Raw genomic sequence first — 20,235 nt, 5'->3', positions numbered from 1 at the left:
GAAAACGACACCGCTTTGACAATGATAAACAATGGTAACAATGTGATGCCACATTGACCCAGAATTAAATAGCTATAAAATATTTTAATAGTTTAGCAAAGATGTTAAATGTACATATTTGTATATCCAGTCTTGGATCAGTCGTCTGATATTTGAAATTCAAATGATTAGTGCTAGTGATAATGGACAAAGGGTGTTGTGGTCAGGTCGCTGGGACTGGTGAAAAATTACTTCTAATATTGAATACTTACTAATACTCAGGACAACCGCGCCAGTTCAAATGGACTGGCGATTATGTATGTGTTTTGCTCAGTGTAAGTGTAAATGGAGAGAAATGGACACAGTTTGTGTCTTATAAACAGAAAATAAACCAATATGAAACTTCGTGTTTTTCTCTTATCGTTATTAAGTTTTCTCCCTCCGAAATTTAATCTGTTGAAATTTAGTTCCACGCTGATTTTGTGTTCTGGTTGACACGACTCGTGTTCCAGAATGAAAATGTCTAATTTCTGTCACTTCCGATTCCCAATTGTTAGTCTGAGACTAACTTTCTTTATTTTATCCTTTAAAAAATGTAGAAAAAAAACTAAAATAAAGAAAAACTGGCTTACAACAATTCTTAATATAAATTGAAATTCGATGAAAGAGGTCAAAATATGAAGGAAAATCATACAAGTAAATGACTACTTCCCAGAATGGATCAATGATGGCGGTAAAGAAAACTTCACTTTCGTTAACTTCTCTCGAAACCTTATTCTGTTAGTTCACACTTATACATATTGTAGACACCTGTCACGACAATAGAGATACTGAAAACAAGCCCTTGATTATCGAATCATCTGTGACAATATGAGAAAATAGAAGGCAGTCACAACACTTGTGACTTTGTATTGAAGGGTGTTATTCACTCGTCTTTTGTAGTTTTCACTGTCTTAATAACAGAGAGAATATGAGCAACCTGGGCCTTGATCTTACTCAATCATCATCATTATCATTGACTTCCTCCTTCTCCTCCTCATCATCATCATCACAATGAAGAGTCATCACCATCACAATGAAGAATCATCACCATCATCATAGCTACAAAACTCCACCAAACACAGTAAGGTACGTTATGTTATGCTTGTATAAACATCAGATTCATCCTTCACTACATGTCTTATGAAGCATGTCAACCAACTTTCAATAAAAATGTATACCAATCACTTCTGTCTCAACCAACAAGTCATGGCTACAATAATTGAACGTTATTTAATGCTATATTATATAGCGATGTTGAATCCAGTCTTACACAAAGTACCTTGCAATCTAAACATTCTTCAAAAGGCAAAGCTATTAAACTTTTGTTTTCCATGCTTGAGAAGTAAAGCAGAGTTTAATGGGGGGCTAGACTTGTGTACAAAAGGATGCATATATAAACTGATGAATGTAATTTTGATATACATTATGGATGTATTATGCAGATAGATATTAGATCAATACACAACCTACACGATTTGATATTGCAATATATTTACAGTTACCGTTGATAATGATCTGTCTTGCGCACGTGCGCGATATTGATATGGCTATAAAGCACTCCCGCGTATCATCGTCGTATCACACGAAAAATTACCGAAATTCTAACCTCGAATATATAAACAAAATATACAGTTAATCCATAAATAGGAAGAAGACTATAGAATGTTAAGACTGCACAGAACTGACTACCATTCTAGATAGCATTGCACTGCTGTGATATCGTGGATTTGTGACAAAACAGCCTCAGGATTCACAAAATGTCAATCTAGATTCCTTTCCGAAGATATTTTAGCAATAGTGTTATTTATACATTTAAGGAATAAATTGTTACCAGATGGTAAAATACCGTCAATATGAATAACTCTCATCATCTGAAACAACAAATGCGCTTGAAATTCCCGTTTAAGCAAATTCATCAACAGCCAAAATGAGACGACATGATGCCAAACATACATAGTATCCAACATGGCCAATATATGAAAATAAAAAGTAATTTCTAAAGAATTGGTTTAACCTATCTTTGAGTTGTTTATTATTATCATTTTTTGATACCTATCTGTGAGTGTTTGTTTCCTTTCCAGATTAAAATTGCCTTCCATCGTCCCGTGTTTTAATCGGAAGCAGGCGACTACTTATTTCCCGCCTGTTAATGACGTCACGGCACGAGCCAGACGACCGTTTTGCCGAAATGACTTGACAAGGCTTACACGCAGAGCGAAAATATTTTCAAGTGTTGAAACTTTCCGACGCCATTTAATTTTGGGACATATTTTAGTTTTTAAAATCAAAATGAAAACTATCGCAAATAACAGTATTTTGAGTTTGTTTGTTTGCTTGGAATAAAAGCAGTTTAATGCACATTGGCATTTCTCATTCAAGAAGTGATGCGGCTTTCAATCAGCTGAATTTCACGAAGCGGCGTATCTGATGTTTTTTTTTTTTTTTTTGTTTTTTTTTAAAGAATAATGACTTTGTCGTGTTATGAAACAGGTTGGTGTTATTTGTATCGCGGAAGGCGCTGGCGCAAGAAAATGATGGTCCGAAAACCGGAAGCAGTGTTATTTGGAGAATCTCGGATTAAATGGAGAAACCAAGGCAAACCGGTCTTGGTATCTACCAATGTAACTCGATTATCTGAAATTAAATCTTATTTTTCAATAACATTTTGTCAAACAGAAAGGTAGTAAGGACCTTGTACTTTCGAGTGTGTATAAAATATATTTTAAATTGTTTAGTTTAAACATATTTTATTGACAAAGAAAAGTCAAAGGGATTGGTCAGTAAGTTTTGCCAACTTATAGACGACTTCTCCCAAAAATGTATTCCCAATTTTAAATTGTTCCTCCGGTACCCAGACATACTAGCCAAAGTATGTATTTCCATATTAGCATGAACCTAGCAAAGTGTACCCTTTTCAATTTTAACATATTTTCTAAAGTTAATTTGCTAAAAAACTAATGTATCACTGAAGATTATTTCTCTGTGGCCAATTTTGATAATCTCTTCGGTAACTCAACATTGTACGAAAAAAGAATTAAGTCAGCGAAGAGAAGACCACAATTAGTCCCTATGGGTATGTCGATAGCCTACTTAAAGATCTAACCAGTAAAACGATATTTTCAACTACAAACACAATATTTATATTATTGATATCCAACACCAAATAATTTCACTGTTATTCGTTTTTCTTTGAAAAGGAATATCTTGTAACACGAGAAGGAATGTGCGCTTTTTGTTTGGGGTGAGGTAGGGGATTGCATTATTAGGAAAATCAAATTTTCTTGTAGAAGAGTCAACTTTCGGAAGAGGATGTTCCAGATAGGGATTTGAGCCTTCACGATAAGAAGGTTCTTTCTCATATGTTGTAAAATCTACTCTGGCATTCTGTCGAATTATACCTGTCTGTAGTTCATCGACACAAGACTCTACAAAATTACAGCTATGAAATGATAAAGATTGTTACATATTTTGTTTTCTTCGTATTTGTAAATGTTCACTTAGCACTAGTTATCTCTAACCAATCTTTGAACAACTGGGCCTATTAAGAAAGCTGATAAAACGTCAGAAGAATTCGGATTAGGTCAAATAAAGACGGCGCCAACATGGACACGGCAGCATGCATGACATGGCACCTCGCTAAATAACACTGACATCCTTTAAAGAGAATGCATACCTCCTCGGAAATAACTAATGTAGCTCTTCCTTCAAGTCAATCAATTAATATGAACACACACGCAAAACAACGACACATTGGTTGTTTTAAGATCACTTTTCTCTGTCATGCAGCAGCGAATTGTTGAAATACAGAACCTTCCTGAAGCCGTGTTCCAGTACCTTTTTCTATACATTTCTAGGTTAAAACCTGTCCATTCTAAAACGAACTACTACTCGTCTAAAAAGTACAGTGCACTATACTGTGGCTCGAATTAAAAGAGAAAGGACCGCGATTTTTTTCTGTGCTTCTTTAAAAAGTATTTGACAACGTTATATGGAATAATTTAAGAAATAAATTTGTTTTCGGACTCTTTTTTTTTAATAAATAAATTGTTTGTTGAAATCAATATCATCAAAATTTATAATTTTAATATAAAATTTAATGAAATAAAACAAGGGATTTTTAATGACTCGTGACAGTATTGCGATTTTGAATTTCCGTAACATGCAGCAGGTATCGGGTTTTATTTTACGTTAAACCGGAAGTTTACATTACACACATGGCCCTCAGAGAAAGTGGAAATCGAGCCTAAAAGGTGTGGAAATGCACCGTTCAAAGCCATAAAATAGCTGTACTTGTGCTGAAATGACAGACATGCAGATGCGATTCAACACAAAACGCATTGCAGTTGCGCTGTGTATTTGTTCTATAGTTGTCACCATTCTGTTGCTGTACAACTGGAGGCCAAGACACCATCACAAGAATCCTTTCGAAATAGATATCTATGACGACGGCGATTACGATGAAGACGCAAAGGATGCTATTTTAAGACAACATTTGATAGATTACCCCGTCTTCAATGTTAAAGTGCAGGTAAAATGTTCTGTTAGAAATACAGGTTGTGCACGTGCAACTCACCTGCACACATTTATATTTTAAGATTTTAATTATCCAGTTATCAGCCGATGTTTTTTCATATACATAATGTACTAAATATATGTAAAATCAGGGACTAAGAAATATCTAAGTTCATGCTATAATGTTTCAATTAATACATGTTTATATATTGTTAGCAATCAAACACAAACGTATAAAAGTGATAAAATAAAATCTGTAGTCAATACATAGGATTAGTATGATTTTTTTGAAAACAGAACTGTGCAAATGACCAATAAGGTGATGCGATGTTATTTCGATAAATAATATACAGCAGGGCTATGCATGAAAAAACCACGCCTATCATAGATCAACGATAATAGAAATGTATGGAGTACAATTTGAGGAAGTCTCTGTAACTGATACTGTTTGTATCCCCATCCCAGATGAGGCAGATTATCCGTTTGTAAACTGTAATGTGTCTGACAGGTAATTATTACCACAGTTCAAATATTTTTTAGGAAAACAGCAGAATATATTTGGTTGAAATTGGTAATTAACTTTCTCCACCAAAATAGTGCTTTCTGTATATGCTGTCATTTAATTTCAGATTGATTATCTCCCCTTGGTTATATACTCCACTGCACGCAAATGATATATATGTGTGTGTCTTTAATGGACCTTTTGATTAGATATATAGTGGATAATTTTCAGAAGCAAAATGTTTGGAGCTGCATGGCTTTATGGTTTCCAAGGATTATTCACCATAATGCACTGAAATGATTGTCCAAATTATTCTGACATTTTATCAACTTTTATTATAGCCCCAGCCCCTAGGCTGTTAATCATTAGAGAATGTATACATGTGCTAAATTTGTGTATCTTTTATATCCATGTATTTTACTACACATCTGAATAGTCAGAAATGAAGAACAACAGAAGACATGAAAATATTATTTGCGATATTTATTGGTGGATCATAAAATAAATATAGGATGTTAAGATGATACAAGTCCTCTGGTGATCTGCTTTAAGCCCAAGCTGTCACTGTTAGCACTAGTATTGTATTTATGCACACTCCTTTCATGTGCGATCATAATCAAACTTAATACATCAGAGCACTATTCACAGTTTTAACTTTTCCAATTTTCCTTATGACAGTTAGCAATACATCTATATTTGGTGTCAAAGTTTTGCTCTCTGACAATTGATAATGCTGCTGTCTACTGCTGATGTCTGAGTTTCGATCTCTGACAGTTAATGATGCGGATCAGGTTGTCAACCTGTGGGAGAGCATGAGTGTGTGCTTCATTCTGAAGATGTCTGTCTTTCATCGCTTGGCTCTTTACCTATACAAAATAGAAATTCATTAGCTGAAATATTTATAAAAATGCAAACAAAATTAATTTTTGCTGAACTAAATGCAAAACAGTATCAGGCCTTGGAAACTAACGTTTTAAATATGCTAATGAGACTTTTCTGTTGTACAAATTTAAAGGGCATATGAAGATTGATGAAGATAAATATCAATTTCTCCTAAAATGTAGTTGTTTTCTTGTTTTTTACCAATTTCATGGAAATGCTGTGTGATCGATGTGACCTTTGGTATCTGTCACTTGCCTTGCTTGTGGTCTTTAGTCTCTTGGTTAAGAATCGTTTCCCAATGTGTACATGGTCATTCAGACCTCTGGTAAAGTTCTGGCCACGCTGGATAACATATGCTGGACATTGCACCTTTTGGTTTTGGATACTGCAACTCCAAGTGGTGGTTCTGGCTGAGGATTCCTAAAAATAAATAAATGAAAGTTTAACACGAATAAGCTTATAATTAGTTTTTTGTTAGTTATCTTAGACATCAGCTCATGTCAAATTATTATAATTTATACCAAGTTTGCCAAGACAAATCATGACATTCTATGACTTATATTGTAACCATAATTATTTGACTTCTAAACTTTGTCTCACATTGGAAGTGACCTTTGACCTGGTTGACCTTGACTTTGTATTACTGGTACCTTGATTATCTGATGTTGACCTACCTTGACTGTATAGGAATATCCATCGCTGGATACAAGTTTCTTGCATCCACGTGTAGTGCTGTTCTCTAAGATTTCGTACCGAGTCTCATCCTCCTCATCCAAGAAGAAGTTGGTCCTCATTCCAGGAAACCTTAAAAAAAGAAGGGAATACCATGAGTGATATTGGTGACTAATTTGTAAAAGTCTCTGTGTTTCTCTAAACACTACATTTCTTACGGTCCTTTACACCAAATGTAATCACAAGTGTTCAATATGAGTAATGCTTCATTAAGCATGATAGTGACAATACTCATCAGAGTCCTAATTGTTAAGTGTTTTCTGTCTTTCACATGTTTTCTATATAAGACTTATCTTTCATTAATAAAACAATCTACTTTAACTGATTTATATTAGAAAATGTTTTCATGTCCTGTGAACGAGAATTGATACATATCAAGACATCCTTTCAGATTTTTTGTCAGAAGTTTGAGGTATTAAAGAAATAGAATAATTCATGCTGAGTTCATGATCTGTGAGGTATCATATACTAGGAGCCAAAACAGAAAATTAATTAATATAATGTATATACTACATTACAATTCAGAGGCCATTTTGAAACTGAATGCAAATGAGTATTGCTTCCGAAAAATGATGTCCCCTTGTAAGTTTTTTTGATACTAATATAAAAATTTACACAAAATTGTTCTACAGAGATTTGATTCGAAAACCTAGATAAAGACCTGGGAAGATTGGAACATATTAGTTATATTGCACTTTACTACACAAGTGTATTACCAGGAAATGATAGTATGTGTCTTTTCATTTCTTTAATTGTAAAGAATTGATAAAGCTACAATGCTTTCAATTGTAGCTTAATGATGAATAATTCAATGTAAACTACAATTTTTGAAGATGTAAACCTACCAAAACTTATCGTCGTCTGAATCATCCTCCGAATCATTCGCCAGGAAAGCCTTGTCCATTGGGCACAAGGATCGCTCATAATACCTATACACAAGAAATAACAAAGTTATGATATTCCTAAAAATTAGATTTGTTACGTTTATAGACAGTATAAATGGAAGAGATATGTATGATGATATGATAGCCATCAGTGCAAGGTTGATTATAGGACTTAAAGTGTTGTTACGTTAGCATTCGAAAAGAAAAATTTAAACATTAATGACCATTCTGGTTATCAGAAGCACTGTTTTGATCCAGGTAGATATTAAAAAGACATATCATGTAGAAACATTTATTGCACAAAATAAGAATTTACAAATAAGCATGTCACTTTCCTGTTTTTAATCAAATAGAAAATAAAGAAATCATATTAAAAAGATGTTGTTTTAGATTATAATAATCCTGAAATTTTACCTTATTTCTACATAAGTGATTACATTTAATTTTATTTTAGGGTAAGTTAATTTGTCTTATTACACCGTGGTCAATGTGATCCTTCAATATTTATTTTCTTTTATCTATTTGTCCAAACTGTGGACTAAAACATGTGATTTCACTTACATGTCAGTCTCGTACTCGCGCTCCACAATAAAGGTGGCATCAGAGGCAGGTGTTGGAGAGTGCTGTCGGAATCTGCACGGACAATCTACACATGGTAGCAAATCAAAACGCCTATGTTTTTGTATGTCGGAATCATCAGACTGAAAAACAAATTAAGGTGAAATGTTTTATTATATTTATCAAAGTTTTGCCCACAGGCAGTTAACACTACAACTATATTTGGTGCCAGAATTTTGCTCTCTGACAATTGATAATGCTGCTGTCTACTGCTGATGTCTGAGTTTCGATCTCTGACAGTTAATGATGCGGATCAGGTTGTCAACCTGTGGGAGAGCATGAGTGTGTGCTTCATTCTGAAGATGTCTGTCTTTCATCGCTTGGCTCTTTACCTATACAAAATAGAAATTCATTAGCTGAAATATTTATAAAAATGCGAACAAAATTAATTTTTGCTGAACTAAATGCAAAACAGTATCAGGCCTTGGAAACTAACGTTTAAATATGCTAATGAGACTTTTCTGTTGTACAAATTTAAAGGGCATATGAAGATTGATGAAGATAAATATCAATTTCTCCTAAAATGTAGTTGTTTTCTTGTTTTTTACCAATTTCATGGAAATGCTGTGTGATCGATGTGACCTTTGGTATCTATCACTTGCCTTGCTTGTGGTCTTTAGTCTCTTGGTTAAGAATCGTTTCCCAATGTGTACATGGTCATTCAGACCTCTGGTAAAGTTCTGGCCACGCTGGATAACATATGCTGGACATTGCACTTTTTGGTTTTGGATAGTGCACCTCCAAGTTGTGGTTCTGGCTGAGGAGTCCTAAAAATAAATAAATGAAAGTTTAACGCGAATAAGCTTATAATTAGTTTTTTGTTAGTTATCTTAGACATCAGCTCATGTCAAATTATTATAATTTATCCCAAGTTTGCCAAGACAAATCATGACATTCTATGACTTATATTGTAACCATAATTATTTGACTTCTAAACTTTGTCTCACATTGGAAGTGACCTTTGACCTGGTTGACCTTGACTTTGTATTACTGGTACCTTGATTATCTGATGTTGACCTACCTTGACTGTATAGGAATATCCATCACTGGATACAAGTTTCTTGCGTCCACGTGTAGTGCTGTTCTCTAAGATTTCGTACCGAGTCTCATCCTCCTCATCCAAGAAGAAGTTGGTCCTCATTCCAGGAAACCTTAAAAAAAGAAGGGAATACCATGAGTGATATTGGTGACTAATTTGTAAAAGTCTCTGTGTTTCTCTAAACACTACATTTCCTACGTTCCTATACACCAAATGTAATCACAAGTGTTCAATATGAGTAATGCTTCATTAAGCATGATGGTGACAACACTCATCAGAGTCCTTATTGTTAAAAGTTTTCTGTCTTTCACATGTTTTCTATATAAGACTTATCTTTCATTAAAAAAACAATCTACTTTAACTGATTTATATTAGAAAATGTTTTCATGTCCTGTGAACGAGAATTGATACATATCAAGACATCATTTCAGATTTTTTGTCAGAAGTTTGAGGTATTAAAGAAATCTACTTTAACTGATTTATATTAGAAAATGTTTTCATGTCCTGTGAACGAGAATTGATACATATCAAGACATCCTTTTTTTTTTGTCAGAAGTTTGAGGTATTAAAGAAATAGAATAATTCATGCTGAGTTCATGATCTGTGAGGTATCATATACTAGGAGCCAAAACAGAAAATTAATTAATATAATGTATATACTACATTACAATTCAGAGGCCATTTTGAAACTGAATGCTAATGAGTATTGCTTCCGAAAAATGATGTCCCCTTGTAAGTTTTTTTGATACTAATATAAAAATTTACACAAAATCGTTCTACAGAGATTTGATTCGAAAACCTAGATAAAGACCTGGGAAGATTGGAACATGTTGGTTGTATTACACTTTACTACACAAGTGTATTACCAGGAAATGGTAGTATGTGTCTTTTCATTTCTTTAATTGTAAAGAATTGATAAAGCTACAATGCTTTCAATTGTAGCTTAATGATGAATAATTCAATGTAAACTACAATATTTAAAGATGTTAACCTACCAAAACTTGTCATCGTCTGAATCCTCCTCCGAATCATTCGCCAGGAAAGCCTTGTACATCGGGTGCAAGGATCGCTCATTATACCTATACACAAGAAATAACAGTATAATGAAATTCCAAAAAAAGATTTGCGTTGTTTATAGACAGTATAAATGGAAGAGATATGTATGATGATATGATAGCCATCAGTGCAAGGTTGATTATAGGACTTAAAGTGTTGTTAGGTTAGCATTCGAAAAGAAAAATTTAAACATTAATGACCATTTTGGTTATCAGAAGCACTGTTTTGATCCAGGTAGATATTAAAAAGACATATCATGTAGAAACATTTATTGCACAAAATAAGAATTTACAAATAAGCATGTCACTTTCCTGTTTTTAATCAAATAGAAAATAAAGAAATCATATTAAAAAGATGTTGTTTTAGATTATAATAATCCTGAAATTTTACCTTATTTCTACATAAGTGATTACATTTAATTTTATTTTGGGGTAAGTTAATTTGTCTTATTACACCGTGGTCAATGTGATCCTTCAATATTTATTTTCTTTTATCTATTTGTCCAAACTGTGGACTAAAACATGTAATTTGACTTACATGTCAGTCTCGTACTCGCGCTCCACAATAAAGGTGGCATCAGAGGCAGGTGTTGGAGAGTGCTGTCGGAATCTGCACGGACAATCTACACATGGTAGCAAATCAAAACGCCTAGGTTTTTGTACGTCAGAATCATCAGACTGAAAAACAAATTAAGGTGAAATGTTTTATTATATTTATCTTGGTATACTGTTATCTTATTGAAGGCATCTGTCATTTTATGGGTAATATAGCTATGTACTACACATCAGTATTTAAATTGATACAGGAATGTGATATTGATCCTAGGCTTATTTGTACCATCAGAAATTATGATGTCGGTGACTTTATATCAAATTTCATAAATCTCCTTGTACATGTGGTTTAAGTCAAGGATGCATTGTTTTTTGGCTGTTTTCTTAAAACCCCGGAATATGTTGCAATGATCATTTGAATTCGTTGCATGGGTATGCAATTATTTATCAACTTAGGAAACAACGATATACAGGATTTGGATTAGAAGGTAAGGTGGACAGAAGAACTATCACAGATATGATAAGTGTCTGGTTATACTTCATCTGAACTTGAGTTGGTCTCCATCATGACTGGACGTCTTTGTAAAGGTGAATGTTGCCGTTGTCCTTGTAATGGTAAATATGGATGATGTCTGTGTACAGTTGAACCAAGGTGATGCCTATGTTCATGTGAAAATGGCTGTTGAAGATCCTCCATCTGTGGTGTGACTGGACTCCCTATCACTGTGGGTGTGGCTAAGTATGGTCTCTCCATTTGCTTTGGTGTCACAGGTCTCAGCATTGGTGTGGCTGGCCATGGTCCTTCCGTCGCCATTGATATGGCAGGTCTCTTGTAGGATAAAATGGGTGTGGTTGTCAGCTTGGGTATGAATGATCTCTCTACATCTGTCGGTTTGGCTATAGCTGGAGCTTGTCTGTCTGTCAGCGTTGGTGTGGCAGATCTCTCAGTTGGCATTGGTTAGCTTGCTCCCTCCTTCATTGTGGGTGTGTCAGGTTTCTCCTTCAGTGTGGGTGTGTCAGATTTCTCCATAAGTGTGGGTGTGTCAGGTTTCTCCTTCAATATGGGTGTGTCAGCATGGGTGTGTCAAGTGCTGTGTCTCTCTGTCATAGTGTGGGTGTGTCAGGTCTCTCCTTTAGTGTGGGTGTGGGAGTGATAGTTGTCATAGTGGACGTAGCAGGTCTCTCTGTCGGTGTGGGAGTGATAGTTGTCTCAGTCACCGTGGGCATGAACGGTTTCTCAATCAGAATTGGTGAGACTGATCTTTCCATCAAACGGGACATGGGAGGTCCCTCCATCGGTGTGGACATGACAGGAGTCTCAGTCAGTGTGGGCTGGGTCGATTTCATTGTTGGCACTGGAGTGGCAGATTTCTCTGTAAGCATGGGTGTAGTCGGCCTCACACTCAATATGGAAGCTGCAGGTTTATTTGTCAGCATGGTGTTTACTGGTCTCGCTGTCAGCTTTGATGTGTCTGGTTCCATTCCAGTGTGGATACAATAGTTACAATACCATATTTGTAGACCATTTGGTTCACCTCTCACAGTTGCTCTGTAGACACTCCGAGAAATACCTACAAATGTTATATCAGTCTTTAAGTATATACAATGCATACTGTCATCAAAAATTGATATTTGAAACTCAAAAAATATTTCTTATAATAAGCATCAATAATGCAAAATTTCATTTGTCTTTTATTCAGTAAAAAAAGTAAACAAAAATATATTTCATTGTTCTGAATTAGAATCGACCTCTTTTTTGATTCTGATAGTATGTAACCATTAATTAAAGGCAAGTTCTTTTTAAATGTCATTGTTGATCAAGTTTTATAAAAATTGTGGCTTGGAGAAAAACTGCATTAGATTGGCAACAGGTATGTTGATATATAAAACATCAATATTCTTAGTTGATTAAGTGACACCTCAAAAAATTCAGAAATGTAAGTTTTCTGAGAATCAAAGATACATTAAAAGTTACTAATTAACAAGTGATCTGACATGTCATAGGCCATTGGACATGAAAAGGGTGTCTGAAATCTTTACATCTTGTGATGTTTCACAAAATTTCAATAAAATATATAGGAGGATTCACGTTTCCTGACAAATTTCCGTCTACATACATCATGGAAAGGGCATGTAAAAAGGTTTGTGAAATTCCAAAAATAACTTAACATTCATTGTGTGCTGACTTATCAGTAAGGTAAAAGTTGTATTGGGAGTATCCATAATTCAGTGTGCAATCATTGTAGAAGCAGCATAACTCTAACAAATATAGGCATATCCAAAAACAAAAAGTACAGGTGTTCAACTACAATGTGTGAGGACGTTATCAATTTTACAAAATTTGAATAAAAGTTGAAGTCTGGTCAAGGTTCAATGTACAATAATTCAAAAAGGGTTCATTCAGAGCATAGCTTCATTTAATTTTCTAAAGCTTACCATTATATTTAGATCATAAGCTTGGCTAATAAGATCCAGCAAAGATGTGAATTTCTGGAACAGATTTGAAACCAGTTGCTAACCTGCCTGATAGGCTGGTGGCTGGAGACCATCAGTTACAATGCTAACCTGCCTGATAGGCTGGTGGCTGGAGACCATCAGTTACAATGCTACCCTGCCTGATAGGCTGGTGGCTGGAGACCATCAGTTACAATGCTAACCTGCCTGATAGGCTGGTGGCTGGAGACCATCAGTTACAATGCTAACCTGCCTGATAGGCTGGTGGCTGGAGACCATTTGTTACAATGCTACCCTGCCTGATAAGCTGGTGGCTGGAGACCATTTGTTACAATGCTACCCTGCCTGATAAGCTGGTGGCTGGAGACCATTTGTTACAATAGCTATGAGCTTTTTTTATTATCTTTTGTATATGTTGAAATGAAAATGACCAATATCCCTAGTTAAAGACTAATATCACCTGTATAAGACATCTTTGGAGGACACTTTATATCTCTGTAGGATCTTCCAAAGGAGAACACCTTGGATATGATTTAATCATGGGATAGTTTTATAGGTAATCCACAGAGGTATCATACAAATGTATTTAACTGTTTTGGTACTTCATGTATAATACATTGTACCAATACTACGACCAGAAATTCCTTTCAAAAGTTGGATTATATAAAGATGTGAAAAAATGTCATTTCTTTTGAATTACATTGTAACTTTATATACGGTCATCAAACCTAACACAATTTGAAAGATCACATTTGCTCCTGACATTATGACAATAAATTAATATATTTTACAGTTCACAATACTGAGCGGAAAGATAAAAGTAGTAGATAAAGAAAAAATCATTTGGGACATTTTTTCCTATGAAATTCAATTTGTTACTCTTTGTATTTTTTTAATTTCAATTGCTTTGAAAACACATACTCCACCTCACAGCCAGAAAATGAAATTGAAAAATTAAAAACAATTTAGATAATATCTGTATCATCTATCAATATCTCTATCTTCCTACTGCAAGTCTGTTTTGGTTAAATCGCTTGGTTAGATAGAAATTCATTGTAACTTTATATACTCTGTTTTGCCATATAAATTAATATATTTTGTAAATATTTGATTTTTCGGTTTTTTGATAATTTGTGATATGCATCTGCAAGTTGAAAATATAATGTAACTCTATAACATCTTTCAAATACAATTATCAGACTTTAATAAGAAACAGAAGTGTCGCTTAATCCACCCATTCACTGTAGCTTTAGTAGAAATATCACTAAATGCTGCGTGAGTGTCCTATGATAAGCCCACCCCACTAGATAAATATTGACCCTTTTGGTTATTTCAAGAAAAAATTGATTAAAAGCAAACACCTGCCTACCTGTTTTACATGTGCGATGCTGCCAGCGATCACACTCGTCACACTGAAGCCCCTCCTGTCTGGCCCTGACTGGTCGGTCACACTCGATACAAGCTGCGAAGTCCATCATTAAACAATGTGAAATCTTTGACACAGCAGCCATCTTTGTCATTAATGTGACTTTCCATTCTTAAATTTCATTGGTTAAATATCTTTACTCACTTTATGAGGAAATAAACAAAGGAATCTTAAAGATAACTCATTAGTGGAGGACCAGTTGAAAGCCTGCAGGGTTGACCATCTCTACACGTTTTACCTATGTAAACATACTTTTCCATCACTTGTGTACACATGTGTACCCACATGCCTACACATGGAATTTTAATTGGGGTACCTGTGAATGATGTTATTATATTAATCACTTCTATAAACAACATGTGTCATTTTACTGTAGCATGGCTTCTGATCTGCAAAGGAAGTCCATGATATTATTATTTTAATATTAATTTTATGTGTACACACATATAAACAAGTGTATGATTGACATCAGCATTAAAAAGGAAATAGAAAAAAACATCTGATGAATAATAATTTTAGTATTGAATCATTTTATTGACCATTTCATGAACAAATTCTGAATTGAAATTTTAGTAGCTGTTTTGGTTTCATTCCAAATCCAAATGTGTTTATAAGTCCCAAAAAAAATCATTTTCACTTTTTAGTTAAACTCTGCAGCTATAAGGAATCTTGTAATAGTTGCATTAATTCCATGTTTATTAAAATTAAAATGCATGATTTAATTTTGATTGTATTTTCAGAAAGAATTGCTGCAACCACCTGCCATCGTTCCTCAGATCCTGGTAAGAAAAATGGAGCCTATCCTCATTACATCATCCATGTCTGATGCCGAGGTGGAGAATAATTTCTTCAGGTAATGCCAAACAAGAAATTCCTAAATACTTTAACTTCTTCAGGTAATGTCGAACAAGGAATTCCTAAATTCTATAACTTCTTTGATCTTTCTTCAGATAATGTCAAATGAGGAATTCCTAAATCCTATAGTTTCTTCAGGTAATGTCAAACGAGAAATCAACATGTTAATTAAAATAGATTTACTTTATAATGAAATCATAAAGAATTAATTAGATAAATAAAAAGTTTACCATCAAGTTTACGATGTAAGGAGTGAATTTTTGCTAGAAACAGATAGTATAAATAAATATTAATTTTCTAAACTATCTACTGTCACCACAAATATTAAAAAAATTCTAAAATGTCAATTAAGGAATTACAGTATATGATTCCCAGAGTCAATTAAAGTAAAAGAATCTTGTATTAATGATACATTTGGTATAACCTAGTCCATCGTTACAGGTATATTGAGACAAAAGATGTAATCTGTAAGAATGACAAGCGTCTTGGATTCCAACATGATGGAGGGTACAACGTCTGCTTTGCTCCTCCCTTTGGCCTCAGGAAGCCTTGTATAGTGTACTCATTTGGGTAAGAATTCTGTAAAGGAAATTAACATTTATGTCACAGTTTTTTTTTTATAAAAAAAAATTCTGTTTTCTGTAAAGGAGTTGTAAAGTAATCTAAATGTATATGTATGGAAGACAAATACGAGAGTAAAGTACAGATTTTATATTGAATTAAACTAGATACAGTTTACAAATGTGACTGAAAGTTGATGTTTTCCTAGTGTGACATATCACACTGGTTGGTAGTTTGTATCATAATGTACCACCTGCCAGTAGAGCTTAGTGTAAAAACAAGGTTATACTGTTTTTGTAAACTCCTTAAACTGTTTTACATTTCTCTTATATACAGCTAAATACCTGTACTAGTTGTACATGTACATATCCATGCTTGTCTTTTTTTTTCCAGAATATATGATGACTGGAATTTTGATGATGCTGTGTCCAAGATCTACAAATGCAATGTGTTTTCCTTTGACCCTTCGTAAGTCTGAATGCTGTACCATCATATTTTGTTCCAAATGACAACTGATTTGTGTTGGGATGGCTGTGATAGGGCCAGTTCAGGGTTACCAATAAAAAACAATAAGAAAATACCAACAAGTCAACATTATCATAATCCAAACTTAGATTCAATAAAACTGGGATAAAATATGAACAAAATATCCCATCCTATCTTGCCTGTAATTGCATTTTGAAAACAAATATACAATATAAAACAAAATGGACAACAAAATTCTACACAAATGAAAGGTGGATAAACCACACTGCCACATTAACAATGTTGTGTTAAAGGAATTATTAACAATAATTAATCTGATTTAGAAAAAAAAGTCTGTTTTGCTGGTTATGAGCTAAAAATTTGGATATATTTGCTGTAGTGTAAAAGTAAAACTTTTTGGTGGAGAGCACAACTTTGCTTGTATTGAGGCTAGGACAAAGAAACTTTGTGTTTACATTTATCATACTAAGACAATTTGTGGTGTGCCAGATTCAGGGCCTGCAAGCCCTTAATAACAGATTTATTGCCCTTATTAAAATTTTGTGTCGAGAACAGAACTTTAAATTTGCTTGTGGAAACTTTGTGGATACATTCATCATACTTAGACAATGTACATTGTACCAAATTCAGGGCCCTTGAACACTCAATTAATAAGTTATTGCCCTTGAATGGAAATTTCCTGTCCAGAGCATGACTTTATTTTCATTTAAGGTAGGATAATGAAACAAAGTGTATACAATGATCATACTCGAGAGAATTTGCAGCTTACCAATCAATGTTAATGCCTGTATTCCCTTAATTACAGAATTATTGCCCTTTGTTAGGATTTTATGTCCAATAAAGTCACTTTCAGGGAGCATTCAGCAGTTTCACTGATTCTGTTTTATTTTATTCTGATTACATCTCGGCATCACTGTACTATTTTACTTTAAAACTAAAAATTCCAGACACAATCTTGTTGCTGTATAGATATATATATATATAGAGAGAGAGATGTATATGTCCTTAAAATCAGCTACATTTGATGAATTATTCTAGATAATCAGCAGTCATCTCCATTCTGTTCTCAGAATCTCCCAGCCAGACCACAACAGGAGTGCACTGGTAAAGTTTCAGAGAATTGGCATCGGAACCAAAAATGAAGTCACTAGAAAGGGCTGGACGCTAAAAACACTGGGATCTATTTTAGGAAGTAACCATCATGAAAAGGTAAGAAATTAAAAATATTAAAATGGGAAATACATAATTCATACATTTAAAAAGTGAACTATTGGTTAAAAAGAAACTTTCCTCTTGGCCTGTGTATAAATTGATTTTCAAACTGTACTGTCACATGGCTGATTCAATCTTTCTAGGATATATTTTGAAATGGACTTTTAAAGATTCAATTTTGTAAGCTGCGGTAATGAATAGGTAATAAGGACCACTACAAAATATTGTGTTCTCATCACCAAATTTCATCCAATATCTTAATATGACTTTGTTTCATTAACAGTCGGTCATTGATTACCTGAAGTTTGATATTGAGTTTAATGAGTGGGCAGTCCTGCTGGCACTCAGTGAGGAAGGAGCTCTGTGGAACGTCAAGCAGATCGGCTTTGAAATACACACAAGAGAGTTGTTTCGTCAAAGTGAACCTTTACAAAGAACAACCACCAAAGAAGATTACATTCGGATGTTTAAGATCCTCAAGACATTGGAAAAGATGAACTTTAAACAGTTTAACTATAGACTGAACCCCTTCGGAATGTTCAAGTCCAAGGTCACTAATGTGTCAAGGTCATGTTGTTATGATATTCATTTTATGAATATGAACTTTGTCAAAAAGAATTATACAATTGTTGAAAGCTGATATTTCGAAATTCGTATTAGTTTAGTTATGTTTCAATATGCCATTCCAAAGACAATTATTACAATTGTTTTGTTATAATCAATGCTTTCCGCAGTTGTGTATTGTGGTAATTTCTGAAGTGTAAGGCTGTGTATTATTGTTAGTTGAGAAATTACAATCAAGGTTGTGAGAAAAGCCAATTTATTTTGTTGAAAATGGCATTTATTTTCTAGGTGTTTTATATATATAATTATCCATAGGAAAACTATTATGCACCTTATGTAGATAATTATCTAGTTATTTAAGTGGTTTTTTTTTTTTAGATTAGATGAAAAAAGCCCTCTCCTATCCTTGCCAAAGTATGATTGATTGTCTGAATATATACTAGATGGGCTTCCTTGAAATACTAATACTACAGACCTTGATAAAAGTCTGTCTATACTTATACCTTTATATACTGGCATGTGGAACTAGGAACCGTAACTCTTGTCATACTTTGTTCTATATACATGTAATGAGATTTTTAACCCACCATCTATTCAAATAGATGGTTGGTTATTCAATTCGCCCTGCGTCCGTGGTCCGTCGTCTGTCCGTCCGTCCGTAAACAATTCTTGTTACCGCTATTTCTGGAAAAGTACCGGATGGATCTTTCTCAAATTTCATATGCAGGTTCCCCTTGGTCCCTAGTTGTGCATTTTACCTTTTTTGAACTGATTCGCATTCAAGATGGCCGACAGGTGGCCATCTTGGATTTTGGAAGTAAAAGTTTGTTACCGCTATTTCTGGAAAAGTACTGGATGGATCTTTCTCAAATTTCATATGCAGGTTCCCCTTGGTCCCTAGTTGTGCATTGTACCTTTTTTGAACTGATTCGCATTCAAGATGGCCGACAGGTGGCCATCTTGGATTTTGGAAGTAAAAGTTTGTTACCGCTATTTCTGGAAAAGTACTGGATGGATCTTTCTCAAATTTCATATGCAGTTTTTCCTTGGTCCCTAGTTGTGCATTGTACCTTTTTTGGACTGATTCGAATTCAAGATGGCCGACAGGTGGCCATCTTGGATTTTGGAAGTAAAAGTTTGTTACCGCTATTTCTGGAAAAGTACTGGATGGATCTTTCTCAAATTTCATATGCAGTGTCCCCTTGGTACCTAGTTGTGCATTGTACCGTTTTTGGACTGATTAGAATTCAAGATGGCCGACAGGTGGCCATCTTGGATTTTGGAAGTAAAAGTTTGTTACCGCTATTTCTTGGAAAGTACTGGATGGATCTTTCTCAAATTTTATATGCAGGTTCCCCTTGGTCCCTAGTTGTGCATTATACCTTTTTTGGACTGATTCGAATTCAAGATGGCAGACAGTTGGCCATCTTGGATTTTGAATGTAAAAGTTTGTTACTGCTATTTCTTGGAAAGTATTCGATGGATCTTTCTCAAATTTTATATGCAGATTCCCTTTGGTTCCAAGTTGTGCATTATACCTTTTTGGACTGATCCAAAATCAAGATGGCTGACAGGCAGCAATCTTGGATTTTGAGAGTAAAATCTTGTTACTGCTATATCTGAGGAAGTACTGGATGTATCCTTCTGATATTTCATAGATATTGGTTTCCCTTGGTCCCTAGTTGTGCATTGTACCTTTTTTGGACTGATTTGAAATCAAGGTGGCCTACAGGCAGCCATCTTGGATGTCGACAGTAATACAGCACAAGCATATTTTCCATTATCCACCTGTAACTGACTGCTATCTAATAATACTTTGGGATCTTTTTCAAATGATATTTGCTAATAGGTGCTTAATAAAGATATCTTGTGCCATCATT

General features: G+C 34.3%; 1 protein-coding gene across 1 annotated transcript; it reads left to right on the top strand.

The window, feature by feature from the left end:
* The first annotated feature begins 4,257 nt into the window (after positions 1–4,257).
* Positions 4,258–19,741, top strand: LOC132552629 (uncharacterized). Its single transcript, XM_060216815.1, has 6 exons — positions 4,258–4,549; positions 15,418–15,530; positions 15,974–16,102; positions 16,487–16,561; positions 17,650–17,788; positions 18,075–19,741. The coding sequence occupies exons 1-6, from the start codon at positions 4,322–4,324 to the stop codon at positions 18,429–18,431; spliced, it is 1,041 nt and encodes a 346-aa protein (XP_060072798.1). The 5' UTR covers positions 4,258–4,321; the 3' UTR covers positions 18,432–19,741.
* The last annotated feature ends 494 nt before the right edge of the window (positions 19,742–20,235 follow it).

Source organism: Ylistrum balloti, unplaced genomic scaffold (assembly GCF_031769215.1).
Source record: "Ylistrum balloti isolate Yb309-2 unplaced genomic scaffold, AGI_CSIRO_Ybal_v1 Utg370264, whole genome shotgun sequence".
Classification (NCBI taxonomy): domain Eukaryota; kingdom Metazoa; phylum Mollusca; class Bivalvia; order Pectinida; family Pectinidae; genus Ylistrum; species Ylistrum balloti.
The sequence above is the reverse complement of the archived record's forward strand: the minus strand, read 5'-3'. Positions and strand labels throughout refer to the sequence as shown.